The sequence below is a fragment of the Dendrobates tinctorius genome, unplaced genomic scaffold (genome assembly GCF_039654945.1).
Source record: "Dendrobates tinctorius isolate UK_male_01 unplaced genomic scaffold, ASM3965494v1 ptg000171l, whole genome shotgun sequence".
NCBI classification, from domain to species: Eukaryota; Metazoa; Chordata; class Amphibia; order Anura; family Dendrobatidae; genus Dendrobates; species Dendrobates tinctorius.
In genome coordinates, this window is record NW_027361838.1 from 2,303,939 (window position 1) to 2,326,452 (window position 22,514).

General features: G+C 40.2%; 1 protein-coding gene across 1 annotated transcript in view; it reads left to right on the forward strand.

The window, feature by feature from the left end:
• The window catches only part of LAMA3 (laminin subunit alpha 3), a 297,581-nt gene that overhangs the window by 78,744 nt on the left and 196,323 nt on the right, over positions 1-22,514 (forward strand). The window contains exons 9-12 of the mRNA XM_073550824.1: positions 3,969-4,059; positions 5,301-5,432; positions 12,708-12,773; positions 18,786-18,923. Coding sequence (XP_073406925.1) covers positions 3,969-4,059; positions 5,301-5,432; positions 12,708-12,773; positions 18,786-18,923 — 427 coding nt within the window. The remainder of the gene's footprint in view (positions 1-3,968; positions 4,060-5,300; positions 5,433-12,707; positions 12,774-18,785; positions 18,924-22,514) is intronic.

Sequence of the window (22,514 nt, forward strand, 5' to 3'; positions counted from 1 at the left end):
AGTGCGCCTCGAACGAGGGAAGAGTAGCGGAGGGTGGAAGTTGAATTGGGGTAAAGGAGCAGGATCAGACAGGAGCAAGCCAACTCCACCATGTTTGTTGCTGGGGCGAGGGGTGTGAGAGAGATGGAATCTGCCATAGGAAAGCGCAGCTGGAGAGGCTGTGTCAGAGGGAGTGAGCCAGGTTTCAGTGATGGCAAAGGAGAGTTTGATGGTGATAAAGAGGTCATGGATAAACGAAAGCTTGTTGCAGACAGAGCGTGCGTTCCATAAGGCGCCAGGTAAGAGGACCGGGGGAGTGGGGGCTGAATGAATAGGTATGAGGTTATCATGGTTGCAAAAACGTGTAGAGGATCGTGGCAGGATGTTAGAAATGAGTGTGGGGATGTGTCGAGGAGGGCCAGGATTTGGGGACACGTCGCCAGTAATGAGGAGTGGCAGACAGAGCGTTAGAACATGGGAGCAGGATAGGACATGATGTGGCCATGTGAGTCTGGAGAAAAAGGATTGTATGTGGAGGAACAGTTCTGAGAAGGTTAGGTGGCTAGGGAGGATGGAGGGGGAAATGGCAAGTTCCTTACTAGGTGGGGGGATTACAGGAGATCGGACAAAATAGAGAAGTATGGGTGTGAAAGTGAGAAGAAACCGAAACATTGTGGTGATTAAAGATTCCTTTACTTACAGTCAAATTCCAGTCCAATTCTAGTCTAACTCACAGTAGTGTAATTAGAAATCTGTAATTTGAAATATGGATTTTGAAATATGCATGGTCAGACATGTCTGGTCAGACACATGGCCCTGAATATATGTGCAATTGAGAGGAGTCAGCTGTGAGGGGGTTGTGGGTGTGATTGCCCAGACCACATGTTCTGACTCAAAGAGAGGTGATAAAAAGGGGGGAGGGATTGACTACTCAGGTATGCATGGAAGACACAAGAGGAATGAATACATTATGGATACAAAAGCAGTGCAATACCAGGGTAGGATTATATGCAAGTCATATACACACACAATGCAGGAAAGTTGAATGGATGAGTGAGCAGCATACCAGAGCAAGATTATATGCAAGTCATATACACACACAATGCAGGAAAGTTTAATGGATGAATGAGCAGCATACACAATGCAGGAAAGTTGAGTGGATGAGTGAGCAGCATATCTGTGGGTAGACAAAACAACTCGATTAGATGACGCAGGTTGTGGTGAGGATGATGATAATACAGCAGTGATGAATGGGTAAGTGCATCATGAAATTCTAGTCTAATTCACAGTAGTGTAATTAGAAATCTGTAATTTGAAATATGGATTTTGAAATATGCATGGTCAGACACGTCTGGTCAGACGCATGGCCCTGAATATATGTGCAATTGAGAGGCGTCAGCTGTGAGCTGACTCCTCTCAATACAATAAATACAAGTACAGTAAAATACAAGTACAGAAAAATAAGCACGCAAAGCACTGATTGGAAATCACACTGACATATTTCTGTCTATATATCATCTATCATGTTCCTCATCACTGTCTACCTCTATCTTTGAACATCTTTAATACATACAACTCTTTAATTCTTATTCTGCATTTCATTCTATATGTGTCACACTGACAGCACACTGACATGGAGAGCATGTGGACACACAGATGTCACACTGATATCACATACGTGTACACAGATCTCATACAGACATGGACCACTGATCTCACCAGTATTGTTTTTTTCAGTACAGGAATCACCAGGACATGTGAAGGGGACCTTACAAAGACAGTTGGAATAGAGTCAGTAATTGTCTGACATCTCAAAAAGGGGTGATTTCAAGTTTAAAAGTTATCTCCTATCAATGGGATAGGGGATAAGTTTCCGATTGCTGGGGGTCCGACCACCATGGCCTCCACCCATCCCAAATACCTGGGCTCTAAAGAGCTCCAGCTGAATGTAGCAGAAGACGATCATGCGCATTGCTGTTCCACTCATTCTTAATGGGAGTGCTGGAGATTGCTGAGCACATCACTCGACTGACCTTTGGAATGTACGGAGCGTTATTTCGCATTATCGAATACTTCTACATTCAACCAAGGCTCTTTAGAGACCTGAATCTTTGGATTAGTAGAAGCAACATCATTCAAACCCCAGCAATCCAAAAGTTACCCCCTATAAGGCTATATTCACCCATCCTTCCTCCATTACTGTTTTTACGCCCATCATGTCATCAGTTTTTCCTCCCAATTGCAGCTGTTTTTCATCCATTTTCTCATCCAAACACTAAAGGAGGTTAACTGAATTTTATTCCATTTACCCTTTAACGGCAAATTCATTAAAAGCTGATGAAAATAAAGGCAAAACTGATGCAAAATAGATTTCTGTTTGTTATCTAGTTTTGATGTGTCCCCATTAGCTTGAATCTCATCCTAAAACCTCATGAAAATAGGACTTACACTGAGTTTGACGGAACAGACACAGATCCTTTTAACAAAATAATACAGAAGTGTGAATGAGTCCATGAAACTCTATGAGTTAGAGGGCTGTCCGTTTTAAAAATAGCCAATGAATGAGAAAAATAGATATGAGAATGTAGCCTAACTCCCTAATAAGATAAGGTGTAAAGTATAGATATTATCCTGGCCTGATTCCCCTGTGCATAAATTCTATGTAAGGAATAATAGGGCAGAGCATGGCATGTAGCTTCTTGTCTATTGAGTGAGTAAGGAGATGAGAAAGCTCATCCCTCTGAAGAACTTAGATAATGGGACTATATCACGGCTGTATTATTTGTGATGATGGATAGGGTTCTTAGAAGGTAATGGCATGATCTGACTTGTATTCATGAAATCCAGCACTACAGTGTCTGGTATTACTATGCAATATAGATTTACTAATGTTAGGTAGGCAGAAATAATTGTTCCAGATCATAGTGCAGCCAGCAATGGGCAATCTCTAGAAGCTGACATTTGGAGGGGCTTTTCAAGAATAACTAAGGATCCATGCAGATGACATGAACAACTGGTTTGCATCTGGGCTGAAAATCAAAACACATGAGCGTGATCCATTCAAGTCCTAAAATTAAAATCTTTGTAATTTTGTCTCAGATAAATTTATAAGGCAAAAGTGCTGACACCATGTCATCAATACTCCCAAACAATTTTTCTAATTACTTTGGACACCAGTCACGCACACTGGGAACCTAATCATTGTCATCAGGGTTGGACTGGACCACCGGAAAACTGGAAAATCCTACGGTGGGCCCCACTTCTCCTTCAGGGGAGTTTACAGTGCAGACCTTGCAGATGCTATAGGGCTCTTGGGGGGGTAAGTACCCGGCACCACAATCTGGATTTCAACGGTATCTGAGCAATCACGTGATAACCAATCGAATCAGCAAGCAGAGCCAAATCCTAACATTCATATCACTTGATACAGTGCATGATGAAACTTAGCCCAGGTCCAAAAAAACACTTTAGCGATAATGTACTGATCTTGTATAGATAAAAAGGGGACACTCAGAATCTAGTCCTCTGGAGGGCCCAATGTTCCTCAGTCTGGCACTGAGTGTCATCCACTTTCTCCCTTTATTATTGCCTGGTATAATAAACCAATGAATGAAATGAAAGCTTATCTTTAAATTTTGTTGGTTTTTTTCATGTCACTCAGGATTTATTATAATATTCCATTTTGTAGATATATACTGTAACATTTCATCTGAGATAAGGGAGTTATTGGTAGCTCTATAGCGGTGGTCTGTTTGTCGTAGAAATACATTTATTTTCAGCATTTACATACACTGTGCTATATTGATGGAGGCTTGAACACTGGACATTATCATTGAATTTTAAACACCCTGTAACATGTAGAGAACATAATTTGCAGAAATATCTTAGCATTTTTCCTGTATCACTTATGCGAATTCTCTGATAATATTCCCCCTTCCTGAACAATATCTTGATGCCTTTTTTGTCTGTGTTTTTTCTCACACTTGCAGCATAACACAGCCGGTATAAATTGTGAGAAGTGCGCAGTAGGATATTTTAGGCATTATGGGGTCCCAAAAGAAGCTGCGCATGGCTGTATACGTAAGTTTTCTACTCATTTCTCAGTTACTCTCTGTGGATAGATGTTGCTATAATATTAAATATTAGTAGACATTTTAGCAATGGGGTGAGGAAGTGCAGGTGAAAAAGCTTCCTTTGGGTTAATTCTTTTATTATTTTGATAGATCTGGCAATTCTATATTTGATTTTTTTTAATTGTTTTATTTTGAATGGAGCGACAGAGGGGTGATTTATGTTGTATTTTTTATATTTAAATTTATTTTTTTTTACTTATTGCATGCTTCATTAGTCTCCATGGAAGACTAGAAGCTGCAGTACTCTCATCACCTCTGCTACACACAGGTGATAATCAGAATGCCTGTGTGTAGCAGAAATGCTTGCTTGCTATGTGCGCCGACCACGGGGCAACACTCACAGCAATCTGGCAATGACAACCATAGAGGTCTGCTGCAGACTTCTGGTTGTCATGACAACCCTTCAATGACCCGTGATCATGTGACAGGGTCACCGACTGGCGGGATTAGCGACACGCTTCTGGAAACGTGAGTTAAATGCTGCTGTCTGAGATTGACATCGGCATTTAACTGGTTAACAGCCACAAGTGGATTGCGGTTCCACCCCGACTGTTGTGGGCACATGTCATGTGCCCGCAAAGGGGTGGGCTCAATGCCGAAGCCCGCATCAAACTGGGAGTCCAACATGGGCGTACTATTACGTCCAATGTCGGAAAGGGGTTACAAATCGGACCTCATATGGACATAAAAAACAGGTGTATGAAGAGGGCCTTATGCAGATTTTTACGTTATTTTCTGAAAAGGGGGTAAAAATGAGCCACCTTTACTCCTGATGCTATTTTCAGACAATCGCGGCAAAACTGCATTCTTAACGCAATTTGTGAACTGAGCCTTACACCTTTGTGCATTCTAACATGTATTCTGCATATGGCATTTAAATGGGGCTATCTTCTTTTATACATTTTTAGTGGTAAAGTAGTAGCAAAACAAATAGTATTAGGTGCAGGAGAAATACTTGTGTGGTTAGATATAAGCATACTTTTTACAAACGGCTCATTTTATACTGTAATTTATAGAGTAAAGAGTTGAGACCTTCCATGGTTATTGCTTTATGTGATAATTCCTTCTACGTGGTCATATATTGTGTGGTTTTAAACCAACTAATTTGACAGTTAACATTCTTATGTAATAGAATAATAATGAAAAATACTCTCTTAATAATAAGAATTCATTAATGATATTCCTCAGCGTGCAGCTGTAACCCTGAACATGCAAATGGCTGCGAGGAAGGATCAGGAAGGTGCTACTGCAGGCCCAACTTTAGTGGAAATAGCTGCGAGAGGTGTGCTGAAGGCTACTATGGGTACCCAGTCTGTCTGAGTAAGTAATGAGGAACTGACTTCTGTTCTATTTGTATAACTGTTTTCTTAATTACACTTGTTTAGTAGCACCAGCAAATAATTAGATGAAACACAAAACCTTAGCTTTGTTCCGTTCTACATGTAGATGTAAAAGGTAGAAAAATGGTTGAATAACATTATATTTAAAAATGTGTCACTTGTTCAAAAGATTTAGTTAAATGCCCAGTAAAAATCCCTGAGCTCCACTGATTCTGACACTCTCTTCCATTTTGCGCTGCGTTCCTCCATTGCAGAGATGTTTACATTTGTTGCTTCTGGAGCTCAGTATGTGAAATTTCTGCTTATAGTTCAACTGAGCATTTCTGAAGAGATTTATCTGCGGACATATGCAATCATCCCTCCTTTCTTGTTAATCACAGCAAAGGAAGCTCATCTAACAGTCTCAAATGCTACTGAGCTGTGATTGTCAGTGACTAGCAACGAAGTGTGAATGTGCACGCTTCTAGAGAAGACAAATATATTTAAATAAATAATTAGAAAAAACAGTATGGGGTCCCCCCGTGTTTGACAATCAGCCAAGCTAAAGCAGACAGCTGTGGGCTGGTATTTTCAGGCCATGGATATTGACCCCCCCGGTTTAAAAATAGCAGCCCGTAGCCTCTCCACAAAAGGCGCATCTATTAGGTATGCCAATTCTGGCATTTTGCCCGGCTCTTCGCACTTGCCCTGTGGCGGTGGCAAGTGGGGTTATTATTTGTGGCCTTGATGTTAGCTGTTTTATGGCTGATGATATCAAGCCCACAAGTTAGTAATGGAGAGGCATTTATAAGACGCCTGTCACGAATCTGTTGTCGAGTGTGCCGGGACCAGGGGCTTGTTCCCTGTCCCTAACGCTAGGGGCACCCTATCTCGTTCTGTTCCCTGGATTACTTTTGATGGTGAAGACGCTGGGGCCACGTACCTTGCCTTAACTCCTGAATCCACCTTCAGTCTATAGCCTTCCACCACCCAAGGAAGAGGGAGAAGTAGTGTACCGTAATACACAACCAAACTAACAAAGTAAGACGAACAAGGATAAACAAAAATACCATACATACAAATATACTCACAGATATGAGAGAGGAATGAACCGAGGAGTGGAGGATGGGGTAATACCAGAGTAGGAGAAGAAAGGGAATTATCACACACTCAAAACCTAGCAACAGTCACAAATAAAGCCACCATACGCCTTTTCCATTAACAACCACCAACAAACATCAGCCATGCAGCAAAAGCTATCTCTGGCAGGCCCAAATTATATAGGAGATGGGAGTGGCTAACAGTGAGCAGCTGAGCCTTAATGCAGGAAAGCTTTCAGGAGCTTTCAACTGAGCAGATTAACCCCTGCACTGCCATAATCAATTTGCACCGTTTAATATGAAGGTGAAGTGCTTCTAATCAGTGCAGGAGTAGGAGAAATCAAATGTTGTGGTCTTCTGGCTTCTCTCTGTTGCAGTAAACCCATGACAGCACCTATCCATTATTATCCCTATAGTCAGATTGTAAATAAGCACACAGCCAAAATAAGGTCCTTTATTTGAAATTAAAATACACACCGTATTACTTTTTTATCTATAAAAAAAAAAAACAGGTAATACATACTTTACGTCCATTCCATTGAAGCCCTCGTCCCCTGAAAATAAAACAGAAAAAAAAAAACAATAATACTCACCTTACTTACTCACTGTATATCTTATTGTTTGTAAAAAAAATTACATTCATCATGCAGACGCCGGCGCCTGTACTGTAGTAAGATGCACTCTATAACATCTATATTTTTATTCAGTTTTCGCATAGAAATTTCTTGAGGGAAAAAAAGAACTATCGTAATCAAAATGATGCCAGCGGCTGCGCCTGCACAGTAACATCATTTAGAACGTGATAGAGGCTGCTCCATCAAAATGGCGCTGACAGTTGTGCCTGCGTGTTGAATGTATTTTTTTTTCAAATAATAAGGTTTACAGAATGTAAAATAGAGGGCAGGTCTCTGAGGGATCAGTGACCTGTCATAAGCCATAAGGATGAATATGTAAGCAGAGCACCACATAAAGACATATTGAGATATTTGTCTAAATACTTTTGATCCCTTTAAAGAAAAGCAGCTACATAATTCCTAAACACTTACTCCAATTAGGCTGCGAATACCCTCATATTAAAGCTGAAATTCTGCACTTTAAGCCCATATTGATTAAATAACTATCTTTAATATGTTTTGGTAAACAGCTAAAATGCCAAAACTTGTGTCACTGTCCATCTATTTCTGGACCTATCTTGCTGCAGACTGATAAACAATGTACAGAAATATGGCAGTATGACTGCAGAAGGAAAGAGAATGCTAAAAGAAACTTCAAGATGAGCTACAGAAGTTTTGCTTCATTCACATGTCAGTGGTTGAGGCCTTTCTGCTGTCCATTCTTTTAACTGACAGCACATGGGACTTTTCACATGTCCTATTTTTTATCAGTAGTTAAAAAAGTAAAGACAAGTTTGAGTTTGGTCCAATTGTAGACCCCACTCGCACCATTCAAGTGCAGTATTACTGGTGTGTAAAACATGTGCACAGCAGTTCTGCAGGTGCTTGCTGCACTTTGTATGTTATAGACAGTATCACAAAACCTTACAAATCTTTGAAGTAGAATATTTCAGTATGGTTGAAAGCAATGGAAAAACTTTTGTTTACACAGCTTTTTTTCCCATAAATATCAGTGAATTAAATACAAAGCGTCCTGTGTCTATACAGAAGGCAAACACTTAGAGAGTAAATAATGACCCAAGTGAAAAGCACCTGAACATGTCTGCCTTCTGTGACGCTGTATTTCTTTGGAGGAATACCACTCTTTGAGTTCTTACCACTACACTTGTCAAGTGCTGCGACATTAATAGAATGTGCTCCGAAATTCCGTTGACTTAAATTGCTCCACCCGGGTGCTTCACTTAGGTCAAGTTCTTGCCACAATGAATTTTGTTGCGTTTTTGATGCTTCATATTTTTGACTCAATGTCTTACAATTCCAGCGAAGTGGATGGGATTTATAGAAATCTCCTTCCTCCTGTGCTTTATTTTTAACTCGGTGTAAACGGACCTGCGTGTTTCAAAATCCGCAACACGTCAATTTCTCTTACGGGTACACTGAGTTTTATGTCTGAATTTTCAACAAAGCATTGCATTAGATATGGAAAAACGCATATGAGTTTTTGGTGTGTTTCCGACACACTAAAACGCATGTAAGCCACACATGATTGTATGAATAAAGTTTCGTGAAATCCAAATACCAGGAAATATAAAAAACGAAGCAGCTATATTTAAAATATGACAAACCAAAAAGAGGTAAAAAGGCATGTAAAAGAACGCACTCAAAAACACAATAAAAAACCAAAGTGACCTAATTTTAGTAGTTTCATAGTTTATAAGGTTGAAGGTAGTCCGAAGTCCATCGAGTTCAACGTATAGCCTAACATATTGATCCATAGAAAGGCAAAAACCCCATGGGGCGGAAGTTAAAAGCTAATAACATGAAACTAAGGGAAAAGTTTCTTCCCCACTCCACATACAACAATGAGACTAGTTCTCTGGATTAAAGATGTGCGGACCCCTGAATGTTCGGGTCTGGCGGGTTTGGCTGAGCGGTGGAAAAAAATTTGGGTTTGGGAACCAGAACAGTACCCGGACCCGAACCCAAACTCAGACCCCATTCACTTGAATGGGGGGGTGGCAAAACATCAAGTGTTTGCCATGTTGTCATGTGCATGACAGTGCTGCAAACACTGCTTCAGAGAGCTGGGGGCTAGTATTCTCAGGCTAATAAGGGGCCACGGATATTGCCCCCACCAGCCTAAAAATAGCAGCTCACAGCCGCCAAGAAAAGGCACATGTATTAGATGCGCCAATTCTTTCTCTTTGCCCAGCTCTTCCCACTTGCCCTGTAGCGATGGCAAGTGGGTTCATATTTGTGGGGTTGATGTCACCTTTGTATTGTCTGGTGACATCAAGCCTGCAGCTTAGTAATGGAGAGGCGTCTATAAGACAGTTATCCTTTATGAATCCTATAGTTGTATGGTAAATAAACACACAGCCAGAATAAAGTCTTTTATTTCAAATAAAACTAAACACACATTCCTTTTATTAGTTAAAGATAACAAACACAGTTATACTCACCTAACGCCCATTCCATTGAATCCCGAGTCTCCTGTAATAAAACAAAAATAGAAAGCAACAATATCCCTCACCTGTCCGACATTCTGTCCCATGCCATAATCCACATCTGGGTATTACTAGTTTTTAACCTGGGCGGTGCCAAGATGTGACCGTCCAGGCTGAGAACAGAACTACTGGAGAATGAGCTGCTGTGAGCGCAGCCTCAGTGACAAGCGGTGAAGTCATCGAGGTTACCGCAGCTTACTGGGACTGCGTTCCCAGGCAGGTCAATGAACTGCGGTTACCTCCATTGACATCACCCAAGCACAGTGACAAAATGTTTCAAGGTGCAGAGGCAAGTTCACCGCAGTGAAATTCTCCTGGAGAGAAAAAGCAGTTTAGCATATTGATCATTTCCTCATCCTCTTCCACCATTTCATCCAGACTATTTTAAGTGGGTCAACACTATCATTTTTGAGTTTCTTACTGTTTATGTAGTTGAATGTTTTGGGATTATTTTTACTTTCTTTGGTCATTAGCCTTTTTGTCTCATTCTTTGCTGCCTTGATCTGTTTTTTTACACAGTTTATTTTTTTTCTACAATTAGTTAATGCTTCATCACTACCTTCTTGTTTTAATTCTCTAAACGCTTTATTTTCGTCATGTATTGTGCCCCTTACAGCTCTATTTAGCCTTAGCGGTTTCCTCCTATTGGTATAACCTGTGCTTAATCATTTAGACTCTGCTCTTTCTGAGATTTTCTAATGGGCGGTCCTAAAAGTGACTGACAGCCTTTTTTTTAATAAGTGTGCATACAGAGGTAGCTGTCAGTCACTGATGGCACCACCTACTGGACTAAAAATCTCTGAAAAAGCTGATGTTTAAATGGTTAAAACACAAGTTATCCTGAATATTTTCTCCCAAAACGATATATCAATCTACTCAGCAACCCCTGCTCTATAGCAAAGTGCCTGCAGATTGCACAACATTCTCTTGGTGTCAGGTTCCCTTTAATAAAAAGAGATGATAACTGGATCATATGCACAATATTAATAACCTTTACTGAGTATGCTACCATGCAGACAATCAAAGCTGAATTAATTAATTTCTGTATTTTTATTTGTTAGCCTGTGAAATAAATCTGCAGTAATGTGATATCAATGGTGTTGATCCATGCATCGGAGAAACTTTTTTTTTTTATCCATCGGTCAACTTAGGACATGTTCCTTGTAACTCCTGATCAAGGCCTAAGCGAAACCAGAAGTTGATGTAAATATTGATCATTAAAGGTGACGCAGTGTTTGATATCAGGGAGGAATGAGAGTGAAAGGTAACATGAAGCTTTGTGACTCATCCTCTCATTACAATGGGATAGTGAGGTTGAACATTGAGACTGCTTCTCTTGATCTATCATGCAGTCAATGTTTTATCGCTTAATGTTTTATTAGGCACGTATGTCTCTGTAAGGCACCGGACAGGCCATATAGTAATGACTGAGAAGTTAGAGCAGTAAATAATTACATCACGCTTCCTCGAAAAACAAAAACATATTTGCATTTTTCTGCTTTGTTATGTTTATGTTGTCCACTGTTGTAAAAAAACAATAACAGGAATAGCAGCCATACTGTATTGGTTGTCTTATTGATCACTAAGTCACTGCTGTTCCTTTAGCTGTAGTTACAAATTAAGATGATCATTTTCAGGTCTTATTCATGTCATATCTGGCCAAGAAAATTAGAAAAAGTAACATTCTGGCCTCTGAGCCCCCAAATCATTGATACAAAAGGGTTGTCTCATGTGCAAAGTGCAAATAGATCCTGGAATAAAAATTAGTTTCACAATTGGATGTGTTAAAAAAAAAATGTTCCTGTGCTGAGATAATGTTATAAATGTGCCTCTAAATAGACAGACGCACTCAAAAATGACTTGGTCTTATTGAAGAATCTTTATAATTTTTGTAATTTTGATTTTTTATTTTTCAATTCAACATGTTGAATTGAAAAATAAAAGATAAAAATTACAAAAATTACAAAGATTCTTCAATAAGACCAAGAAAAATATTCAGGATTGAGAGTCCTCAGTAGTTGATACCTTTTAATGGCTAACTGAAAAGATGGTAATACATTGCAAGCTTTCGAGACTACTCAGGTCTCTTCATCAGGCTACACTAATACAAAATCTGAAGTCACAAATTTATGCACAATACAGCCTGGAAAAAATGCAATAGATAAGACAAGTGACGTGAAGCAGAACTATCAATATGGGAGAGGGAGAAACATAAATATAAACATTGGACCAGTTCATAGATAAGGAGTCTGGATGTTTTATGGTCCTCTGATTGGGGTCTAGTTCTGTGTTGCCCCGCAAGGTTTTAAAAGGAAATTCCTTAATTGATGTAAAGAGACATAAATCCATGCGACACATTCATTCCAGCACTGAGAGTGTCAAAGTTCGTCATAAATTTGTACTCCCAAACTCGTCTCAACAATTTATGAAGAAATGACGGATGGCACTCACCGTTCGAATATGAAAGGCTTTATTCAGGAATAAAAGACATCGGCACGGGAGACATGTGCAAAGTACGGACTATGGCCGTTTCGTGCTGCTGCGCTTCAACAGGACCCGGTGAGTGCTATCCGTCATTTCTTCATACGTGGATTTTCTTTTTTTTTTTTTTTCTCATGGATTGAGCACCCGTTCCATATGGGGTAGTTTGGCGTTAAGAATTGGTGTGTATTTTGACCTCTTGGAATCAGGATTGAGGTATAGGTGGTGCAGCGGTGCTAAGTGCTTTCTTTTGTTGCTTGGAACACCAAAATATTGTGGCTGCTTGTAAACAGGTCTCAGTTACAATCTACGTGGATTTGGCTATTTCTGTCCATTTTGGATTGGTGACGATTGTGACGCGAAGCCTTTTCCTGATCAGGCATTTATGGTGTAATTATGGAAAATTGACAAATTCCATGTAGTAAGAGCGTTTTTCTCTATTGTGAGTAATTAAGATGAAAATTTTTTAAAAAATTAAATCTGTAGAACAAAAATTCTGCTTATTTTCTCTCTCAGAAATGTGTGTTAAGCTATAACACATGGTATTTTTAATTTTTTTTTTTTTTTTTTTTAGGAATTCCTTTTTATCCTGTTCCTACCACATCAATTCCTGTGGGACCAACTGCTGGAAATATAAAAGGCAAGATATTACCATTCACTTTAAAACTATTATCACCTGTATTATTTCGCAGCAGAGAGTGTTGCATACTCTTTTCTTCATATCTGTTTTTTTTCCCCCTGATTGTAGATTTATTATATGAAATATCAATATTGGGAATGGCAGTAAAGGTTTTCAGTATTACATCTGAATCATTGTGACACCTATCTGATATTGTTCCTCAAACAGAAACGCTGGTGATCATCAACTGATTGACAGATTAAAGATTAGCTGACATTTTAGTTTTTATTTCCATAAATGGATAGTACACATGAATACAAGAAACGTTGTAATCTGTCTTATTAGTGATGGCCACATCTTTCTCCTTCTGTCTGATCATTTATTCTCAAAATTTTCAATTCTGGACTATAATCTGCCTTTAGTAAATCCAGATTTTCCCAATACTGAGAGGAGATAACGATTGGTGCTCATCAAGTTCTATGGAACTTCCAGTAGAATGTCTGTCTCTGCCTCTAGCTTCTCCACGCCCATCCTCATATAACTTTAAAAGCACTTCCCTGAAAACAGATTTGACAGATTTTACCCATAAATTAAGAGTGAAAAATCAATCCCTGAGGGGGAAAAAACATATTTATCAAATAAAATATAATACAAAGTTGCCGATTTATCATATGTACTTTTGATTTATGAAACAATAATTAAGATAATGGTTACTCTCTAACCCCTTAGTGACAACAGCAGAAAACAGAAGGGCTCAACTACAAGAGCTCACACATACAGTGGGGGAAATAAGTAGCTGATACCCTTCAACGGTGAGAGACGGAATCTAAAAATAAAGAGCAGAAAATCACCTTTTATGATTTTTAAATAATTAAATTGCATTTTATTGCATGAAATAAGTGTTTGATCACCTATCACAGACCTGCTAGCTTTTCTTTAAGAAGGCCTCCTATTCTGCACTCATTACCTGTATTAATTGCACCTGTTTGAACTTGTTACCTGTATAAAAGAAACCTGTCCAGACACTCAATCACACTCCAATCTCTCCACCATGGCCAAGACCCAAGAGCTGTCTAAGGACACCAGGTACAAAATTGTAGACCTGCACAAGGCTGGGATATGGGCTACAGGAAAATAGGCAATCAGCTTGGTGAGAGGGCAACAACTGTTGGCAAAATTATTAGAAAACGGAAGAAATACAAGATGACTGTCATTCTTCCTCAGTCTGGTGCTCCATCGCCTCGTGGGGTAAGGATGATTTCGATAAAGGTCAGGAATCAGCCCAGAACTACACAGGAAGATCTTGTTATTTACCTGAAGAGATCTGGGACCACAGTCTCAAACATTATCGTTAGTAACCTCCTTCCCTCAGCAAGAGCATTGATAATAGGCTGGGTCTTTCAGCATGACAATGACGCAAAACACACAGCCTGGACAACAAAGAAGTGTCACCGTAAGAAGCATTTCAAGGTCCTGGAGTGGCCTAGCCTGTCTCCAGACCTGAACCCAATAGAAAATCTTTGGAGGGAGCGGAAACTCAATATTGACCAGCAACAGCCCAAAACCTGAAAGATCTGGAGAACATCTGTATGGCGGAGTGGGCCAAAATCCCTGCCGCAGTGTGTACAAACTTAGTCAAGAACTACAGAAGATATCTGACCTCTGTAATTGGAAGCAAAGATTTCTGTACCAAATATGAAGTTCTGTTTTTCTATTGTAACAAATACTTATTTCATGCAATAAAATGCAAATTAATTATGTAGAAATCATACAATGTGATTTTCAGGAATTTTTTTTAGATTTTGACTCACATTTGAAGTTTAACTACGATAAAAATTACAGACCTCTCCATTGTTTGTAAGTGGGAAAAAATGGGAAAACTTGCAAAATCAGCAGTGCATCAAATACTTATTTTCCCCACTGTATACTGTGTGCAGAATTATTAGGCAATTTGTATTTTTGACATCTAATTTTATTATTGAACTACACTGCTGTCAAGTCAGTCCAAAAGTTTATGAAACCTCAAACCTGAATATTCAAGAAAGGAAAAGTGAGGATTTATCTTTCTTAGAATTTCTAAGTGTGCATAATTATGCAACTAAATTAAAAAGTTAAGAGTGGTGGACTGTTTCCTTCATTCACCGTAAATCTCCCAATTAAGAAGAGCCCACAAGTTCTCAATAGGGTTTAGGTCAGGTGAGGAAGGGTCCATGTCAAATTCTGGTGCGCCACATCTAATTATATAAAAAGTGCATATGTGCCCCACCAATACATTTGGCATACTGCACATAATTAAACAAAGTGCATGTGTGCCCCACCATCGATAATGGACAGATCAGAAAATAATTTGGGTGAAGATCCCAGTGGACCACTTAGCTGATAGTTATCTGGGAACTTTTCTTCCAGAAATCCATTGTCCCTTGGTTGGTTATTTGGGGGATCCGCATTAAGACCCACATATTTAGCAGATGCGTATTTGAACAACACAGTCCTTTGGATTCTCCTTGTGACTCTTTGTATGCATCTTTAGTTTAAATAGCAGAGACTGCGGCTTATAGGCTCATTGTAATCTACAGCAAACTGATACAGTCATGGCCAAAAGTATTGACACCCCGGCAATTCTGTCAGATAATACTCAGTTTCTTCCTGAAAATGATTGCGAACACAAATTCTTTGGTATTATTATCTTCATTTAATTTGTCTTAAATGAAAAAACTCAAAAAGAATTGTCCTAAAGCCAAATTGGATATAATTCCACACCAAACATAAAAAAAGAGGGTGGACAAAAGTATTGGCACTGTTCGAAAAATCATGTGATGCGTCTCTAATTTGTGTAATTAACAGCACCTGTAACTTACCTGTGGCACCTAACAGGTGTTGGCAATAACTAAATCACACTTGCAGCCAGTTGACATGGATTAAAGTTGACTCAACCTCTGTCCTGTGTCCTTATGTGTACCACATTGAGCATGGAGAAAAGAAAGAAGACCAAAGAACTGTCTGAGGACTTCAGAAACCAAATTGTGAGGAAGCATGAGCAATATCAAGGCTACAAGTCCATCTCCAAAGACCAGAATGTTCCTGTGTCTACCGTGTGCAGTCTCATCAAGAAGTTTAAAGCCCATGGCACTGTGGCTAACCTCCCTAGATGTGGACGGAAAAGAAAAATTGACAAGAGATTTCAACGTAAGATTGTGCAGATGTTGGATAAAGAACCTCGACTAACATCCAAACAAGTTCAAGCTGCCCTGCAGTCCGAGGATACAACAGTGTCAACCCGTACTATCCGTCGGCGTCTGAATGAAAAGGGACTGTATGGTAGGAGACCCAGGAAGACCCCACTTCTTACCCCGAGACATAAAAAAGCCAGGCTGGAGTTTGCCAAAACTTACCTGAAAAAGCCTAAAATGTTTTGGAAGAATGTTCTCTGGTCAGATGAGACAAAAGTAGAGCTTTTTGGGCAAAGGCATCAACATAGAGTTTACAGGAGAAAAAAGAGGCAGTCAAAGAAAAGAACACAGTTCCTACAGTCAAACATGGTGGAGTTTCCCTGATGTTTTGGGGTTGCTTTGCTGCCTCCGACACTGGACTGCTTGACCGTGTGCATGGCATTATGAAGTCTGAAGACTACCAACAAATTTTGCAGCATAATGTAGGGCCCAGTGTGAGAAAGCTGGGTCTCCCTCAGAGGTCATGGGTCTTTCAGCAGGACAATGACCCAAAACACACTTCAAAAAGCACTAGAAAATGGTTTGAGAGAATGCACTGGAAACTTCTAAGGTGGCCAGCAATGAGTCCAGACCTGAATCCCATAGAACACCTGTGGAGAGATCTAAAAATGGCAGTTTGGAGAAGGCACCCTTCAAATATCAGGGACCTAGAGCAGTTTGCCAAAGAAGAATGGTCTAAAATTCCAGCAGAGTATTGTAAGAAACTCATTGATGGTTACCGGAAGCGGTTGGTCGCAGTTATTTTGGCTAAAGGTTGTGCAACCAAGTATTAGGCTGAGGGTGCCAATACTTTTGTCTGGCCCATTCTTGGAGTTCTGTGTGAAATGATCAATGTTTCGCTTTTTGCTTCATTCTCTTTTGTGTTTTTCATTTTAGACAAATTAAATGAAGATAATAATACCAAAGAATTTGTGTTTGCAATCATTTTCAGGAAGAAACAGAGTATTATCTGACAGAATTGCAGGGGTGTCAATACTTTTGGCCATGACTGTACCTCCATAGCCACAGACAACTAAAATCATAGACAAAAAAAAAAAAACAACAATAAAAAACAAATCTGAACTGAGAAAAGTAAGTTAATGTGTATGCACAATGTAAGTGCATATTAACACATGACCATTAACCAGAGAAAACAAAAAGCAAAAAACACAAATATCCTGAACTAAAAAGTAAAAAATATACTGCAAATAATGCATAAAGGTAATAATAATAATAAGGGTATTTAGTAAACATAATTTTGATCAAAATAATGTACAAGCCATCCCGCCACGTCACGGCAACCCTTGTGGGACAGTCCCTACTCTAGTATTTAAAACCTTTTCACTTGCCAAGTGGCGTGAATGTGAATAAGGGTCGAGCGGCTGAACCACTAGTAACAGCTTAGGCCAGACTGGATGGCTTTCCCAGCTCAGAAAGAGGGCGGTCACACGGTCACCCCAATCATAGACAGTAAGTATCAGGAACACCGTGACTGATAGAACTCCAGTCAGTACACTTGTCCTGTAAGATGCTATGCAGGCGGGTCTCGCTGCTCACCGAGAGATTGTCGGGACAGAGCGCGACCGCCGACGTGCAGGACCTGCGACACGTGACTGCAGAGGGAGGGACTGGGGCAGAGCCAGCCACAGAACTCCCGAAGGAGGTAGCGGAGAGCTGCGAGGACCGGCAGGACTGGAGAGAGATCAGGAGAGCCGAGGTCATTACCGGGAGGACAACAAGGTACAGGCATGAGATACAGAAGGGTCAGATTCAAGCCAAATGTCAAAAACCATGGAGGGCAACTAAGGTATCAGGAGAACAGGCGAAACGGGCAGTAAAAACGGAGCCAAAATGCCGATCGGGGAAACAGATCTGGTCAATAACAGGAGATCATACGAAAAGCATGCACAAGGCAGAAGCACACAGGAGTCAACTAACTCAGCCGAGGGCAGAAGTATAACTGACAAGGAACAGAGCCCAACTTAGGCTATTTAAAGCCCTCCCATAGCCAGAGAGAGGCCTACAGCATTAACCCCTGACACATCAGCCAACAACTTCCAAACAAACCATGACAGTAAGATTTATGTTGCGTGTATGTGGTTAAATATTTTGGGAGCATGCAGGGACTCTGAGGGACTGCTGACGTTGAGCGGGGGTTTCATATCGAATTTTAGGGTGCCAACCTCAGCAGTCAGGTAGGATCTAACAGATTAAAAGGGACCTACTGGGATCATTTGAGGACATCTACTCAGAATATCTCCTTCTCTGCACCCCCCTAAAAAGAGCATAGAAGGTGTTTTTTAAGCTTTTTTTTTTTACAAGACACTCTTAATTGTATTAATTAAAAGTTAATTTTTAAAAGTTTTTTGTTCTTTCTGGTTTACTCATCCAATCAGCATTCAACTTTATACCAATTGGAGTTGGAAATCTGCATAAAATGATGATATGGTGAAAGTACTCACTTCACTAATAATTGTGCACAGCGTAGAGTGAAATAAAAACATGGCCAATCTGAGTCTAGAATAGTGGGAACTACTATTTGCGTAATTCTCTCTTGCCTCTGTCTAATGTGAATGGGGATCACAAGAGGAGGGACTCCTTTCTCTGAAGGGGGTTATTCAGACACTGTATACAAGCAAATGTAAAATATCAGTTAGGGGTGAAGCAAAGAATCCTAAAGCCCAAATCTATTTTGACATTAGAAAGAAGATATCTGAGTACGGACAGGATCTTTTGCAATTTTGAAAAATAATAAGACTAACCTAAAAAAAAAATCCCTGTGCTATCTGTGACTAGCAATCATACATGTTGTTCTTGCTGACAGGTTGCAGTTGTACAGGAGCTGGAGCACTGAGCAATAATTGTGACCCAGTGACAGGACAGTGTCCCTGCCGTGTAGGATTCCGGGGGACAGCTTGTGATATGTGTGCTCCTGGATACTTCCATTATCCATTCTGTCAAAGTAAGTCTACAACTTATCATCATATTACAACCATTAACAGAATGAGTCCAGTGGGTTCTCTATACTGTGTTATCCATAGTAGCTTCTCCTGCATTGTGGTCAGGAGCATCACTACGAGAAGGGGGAGTGAGCATGGAGAGGATAGATGGGTGATGTGATCTGAGTCAATCACCAATAAAAGGAAAACCCTCCCATTTTCTGTAGGATGATGTGGCAGCATGTGCATTGAATGTATCAACGACATTAATCACTTAAAACAGAGAATCAAAGACATTGTTCACTCTCTTACACCGGACGTCCTTACCCGTGTGTGGCAAGAACTTCACTATCGTTTGGATGTGTGTAGGGCAACAAATGGAGCCCACATCGCACTCACTGAATAGGTATGAAACTGGGAGAGTTATTCTTTTATTTGGAGCAGATTTCACAGTTCTATCGTCTTTTGTTGCTTTCCAGTGACTGGTCAAAAGTGCACCATGATTTTACGGACACACTGTACATAATATTGAACTCGTAATACTACAAATATACACAGTATGATAGTCCCACATCCAACCCATAAACCGTATGATATCCCGCACAGCGCCCTACGTACAGTATGTTGGCCTCCTATGTACAATATGGCATCCACAGCTCCATATGCACAGAATAGGCTCACAATCCCCTACATTCAGTTTGATGTCCCCAACAGTTCCTATGGACAGTATTATTGCCACACAGCCCACTTATATACAGTACTAGCTGAAGAACCCGGCGTTGCCCAGGCATAGTAACCAACTGTGGTTAGTTATAACAAGTTATAATGATTATGTTGCATATAAAAATATTTCACATCATATATTTAACACTACAGATTTGTAACACAAATTAACTAAACGATTACCCGAGTATAGATAGTATTTTATTTTCAACTCACTCAAGAGCCTTTTGATAAACAACATGTTTGGTTTTTCCTTTCGGTGCAAAGATGAACAGATTTTTGGCAGTTCCAACTCTTGAACAGATCACGTAAAGCTAACCATGAGAAAAGCATGGAGATTGCAAATCGATCCCTACTACTTAAATCGATCCCTACTACTTTCAAGGACTGTCCCTGAGCATTGACGCTGACTGCTCAGCCGTGTATCTAATCCTATTCTGTGTGATACTGTCTGCTGAGCCATGTATCTAATCCTATCCTGTGTGATACTGACTGCTGATCTGTGTATCTAATCCTCTCCTGTGTGATACTGACTGCTGAGCTGTGTATCTAATCCTATTTTGTTTGATACTGGGGTCACCCTGCAGTCTGTGTCAGAAGGTGGTCTGTGTTGGCACAGTAATAAATTGTGTTATTTCCAGCTTTACAGAAGGACGATAACACCATAGAAATGATAAGAATAATAGGCCTCAGTTACCACAACTGTCTACAAAGAAAACTGTTGCTGATAGCAACCAATCACAGCTCATTTTTCATCTTTTAAACAGCTCTGGGACAGTGTGGCGAGTTTTGAGTGGCGACTTTTGTGTGTCGACTTTTATGTGGACAGGTTGGTGTATGTGTGGTGAATTGTGTGCTGAGGGTGGTATATGTGTTGAAGCACGTGGTAGTGTGTGGCGCATTTTGTGTGTGTGTTCATATCCCCGTGTGTGGTGAATATCCCATGTCAGGGCCCCACCTTAGCAACTGTACAGTATATACTGTTTGGCGCCATCGCTCTCATTCTTTAAGTCCCCCTTGTTCACATCTGGCAGCTGCCCATTATGTAGATAGGGGCAAAATTGTTTGAATTGCAACGTGCGGGATTAAAATTTTGCCTCACAACATAGCCTATGACGCTCTCGGGGTCCATATGTGTGACTTTGCAAAATTTTGTGGCTGTAGCTACGACGATGCAGATGCCAATACATACACTTTTTCCCCATTATGTAGATAGGCGCAAAAGTGTTTGGTGAATTTGAATGCGCAGGGTTAAAATTTTGCCTCACAACATAGCCTATGACACTCTCGGGGTCCAGACGTGTGACTGTGCCAAATTTTGTGGCTGTAGCTGCGACGGTGCGGATGCCAATCCCGGACATACATACCCACATTGAGCTTTATACAGTCATATGTTAAAGTTTGGACACCCCTATTAATGTTAACCTTTTTTCTTTATAACAATTTTGGTTTTTGCAACAGCTATTTCAGTTTCATATATCTAATAACTGATGGACTCAGTTATATTTCTGGATTCAAATGAGGTTTATTGTACTAACAGAAAATGTGCGATCTGCATTTTAACAAAATTTGACCGGTGCAAAAGTATGGGCACCTCAACATAAAAGTTACATTAATATTTCCTAGATCCTCCTTTTGCAAAAATAACAGCCTCTAGTCGCTTCCTGTAGCTATTAATGAGTTCCTGGATGAAGGTATTTGTGACCATTCCTGTTTGCAAAACAATTCCAGTTCAGTTAAGTTTGATGGTCGCCGAACATGGAAAGCCCGCTTCAAATCATCCCACAGATGTTCAATGATATTCAGGTCTGGGGACTGGAATGGCCATTCCAGAACATTGTAATTGTTCCTCTGCATGAATGCCTGAGTAGATTTGGAGCGGTGTTTTGGATCATTGTCTTGCTGAAATATACATCCCCTGCGTAACTTCAACTTCGTCACTGATTCTTGCACATTATTGTCAAGAATCTGCTGATACTGAGTTGAATCCATGCGACCCTCAACTTTAACAAGATTCCCGATGCCGGCATTGGCCACACAGCCCCAAAGCATGATGGAACCTCCACCAAATTTTACTATGGGTAGCAAGTGTTTTTCTTGGAATGCTGTGTTTTTTTTTAGCCTCCATGCATAACGCCTTTTTGTATGACCAAACAACACAATCTTTGTTTCATCAGTCCACAGGACCTTCTTCCAAAATGTAACTGGCTTGTGCAAATGTGCTTTTGCATACCTCAGGCGACTCTGTTTGTGGCGTGCTTGCAGAAACGGTTTCTTTCGCATCACTCTCCCATACAGCTTCGCCTTGTGCAAAGTGCGCTGTATTGTTGACCGATGCACAGTGACACCATCTGCAGCAAGATGATGCTGCAGGTCTTTGGAGGTGGTCTGTGGATTGTCCTTCACTGTTCTCACCATTCTTCTTCTCTGCCTTTCTGATATTTTTCTTGGCCTGCCACTTCTGGGCTTAACAAGAATTGTACCTGTGTTCTTCCATTTCCTTACTATGTTTCTCACAGTGGAAACTGACAGGTTAAATCTCTGAGACAACTTTTTGTATCCTTCCCCTGAAAAGCTATGTTGAATATTCTTTGTTTTCAGATCATTTGAGAGTTGTTTTGAGGAGCCCATGATGCCACTCTTCATAGGAGAATCAAATAGGAGAACTACTTGCAAGTGGCCACCTTAAATACCTTTTCTCATGATTTGATACACCTGGCTATGAAGTTCAAAGCTCAATGAGGTTACAAAACCAATTTAGTGCTTCAGGAAGTCAGTATAAAGTAGTTAGGAGTGTTCAAATCAAGAAAATGATAAGGGTGCCCATACTTTTGCACCGGTCAAATTTTGTTTAAATGCAGATTGCACATTTTCTGTTAGTACAATAAACC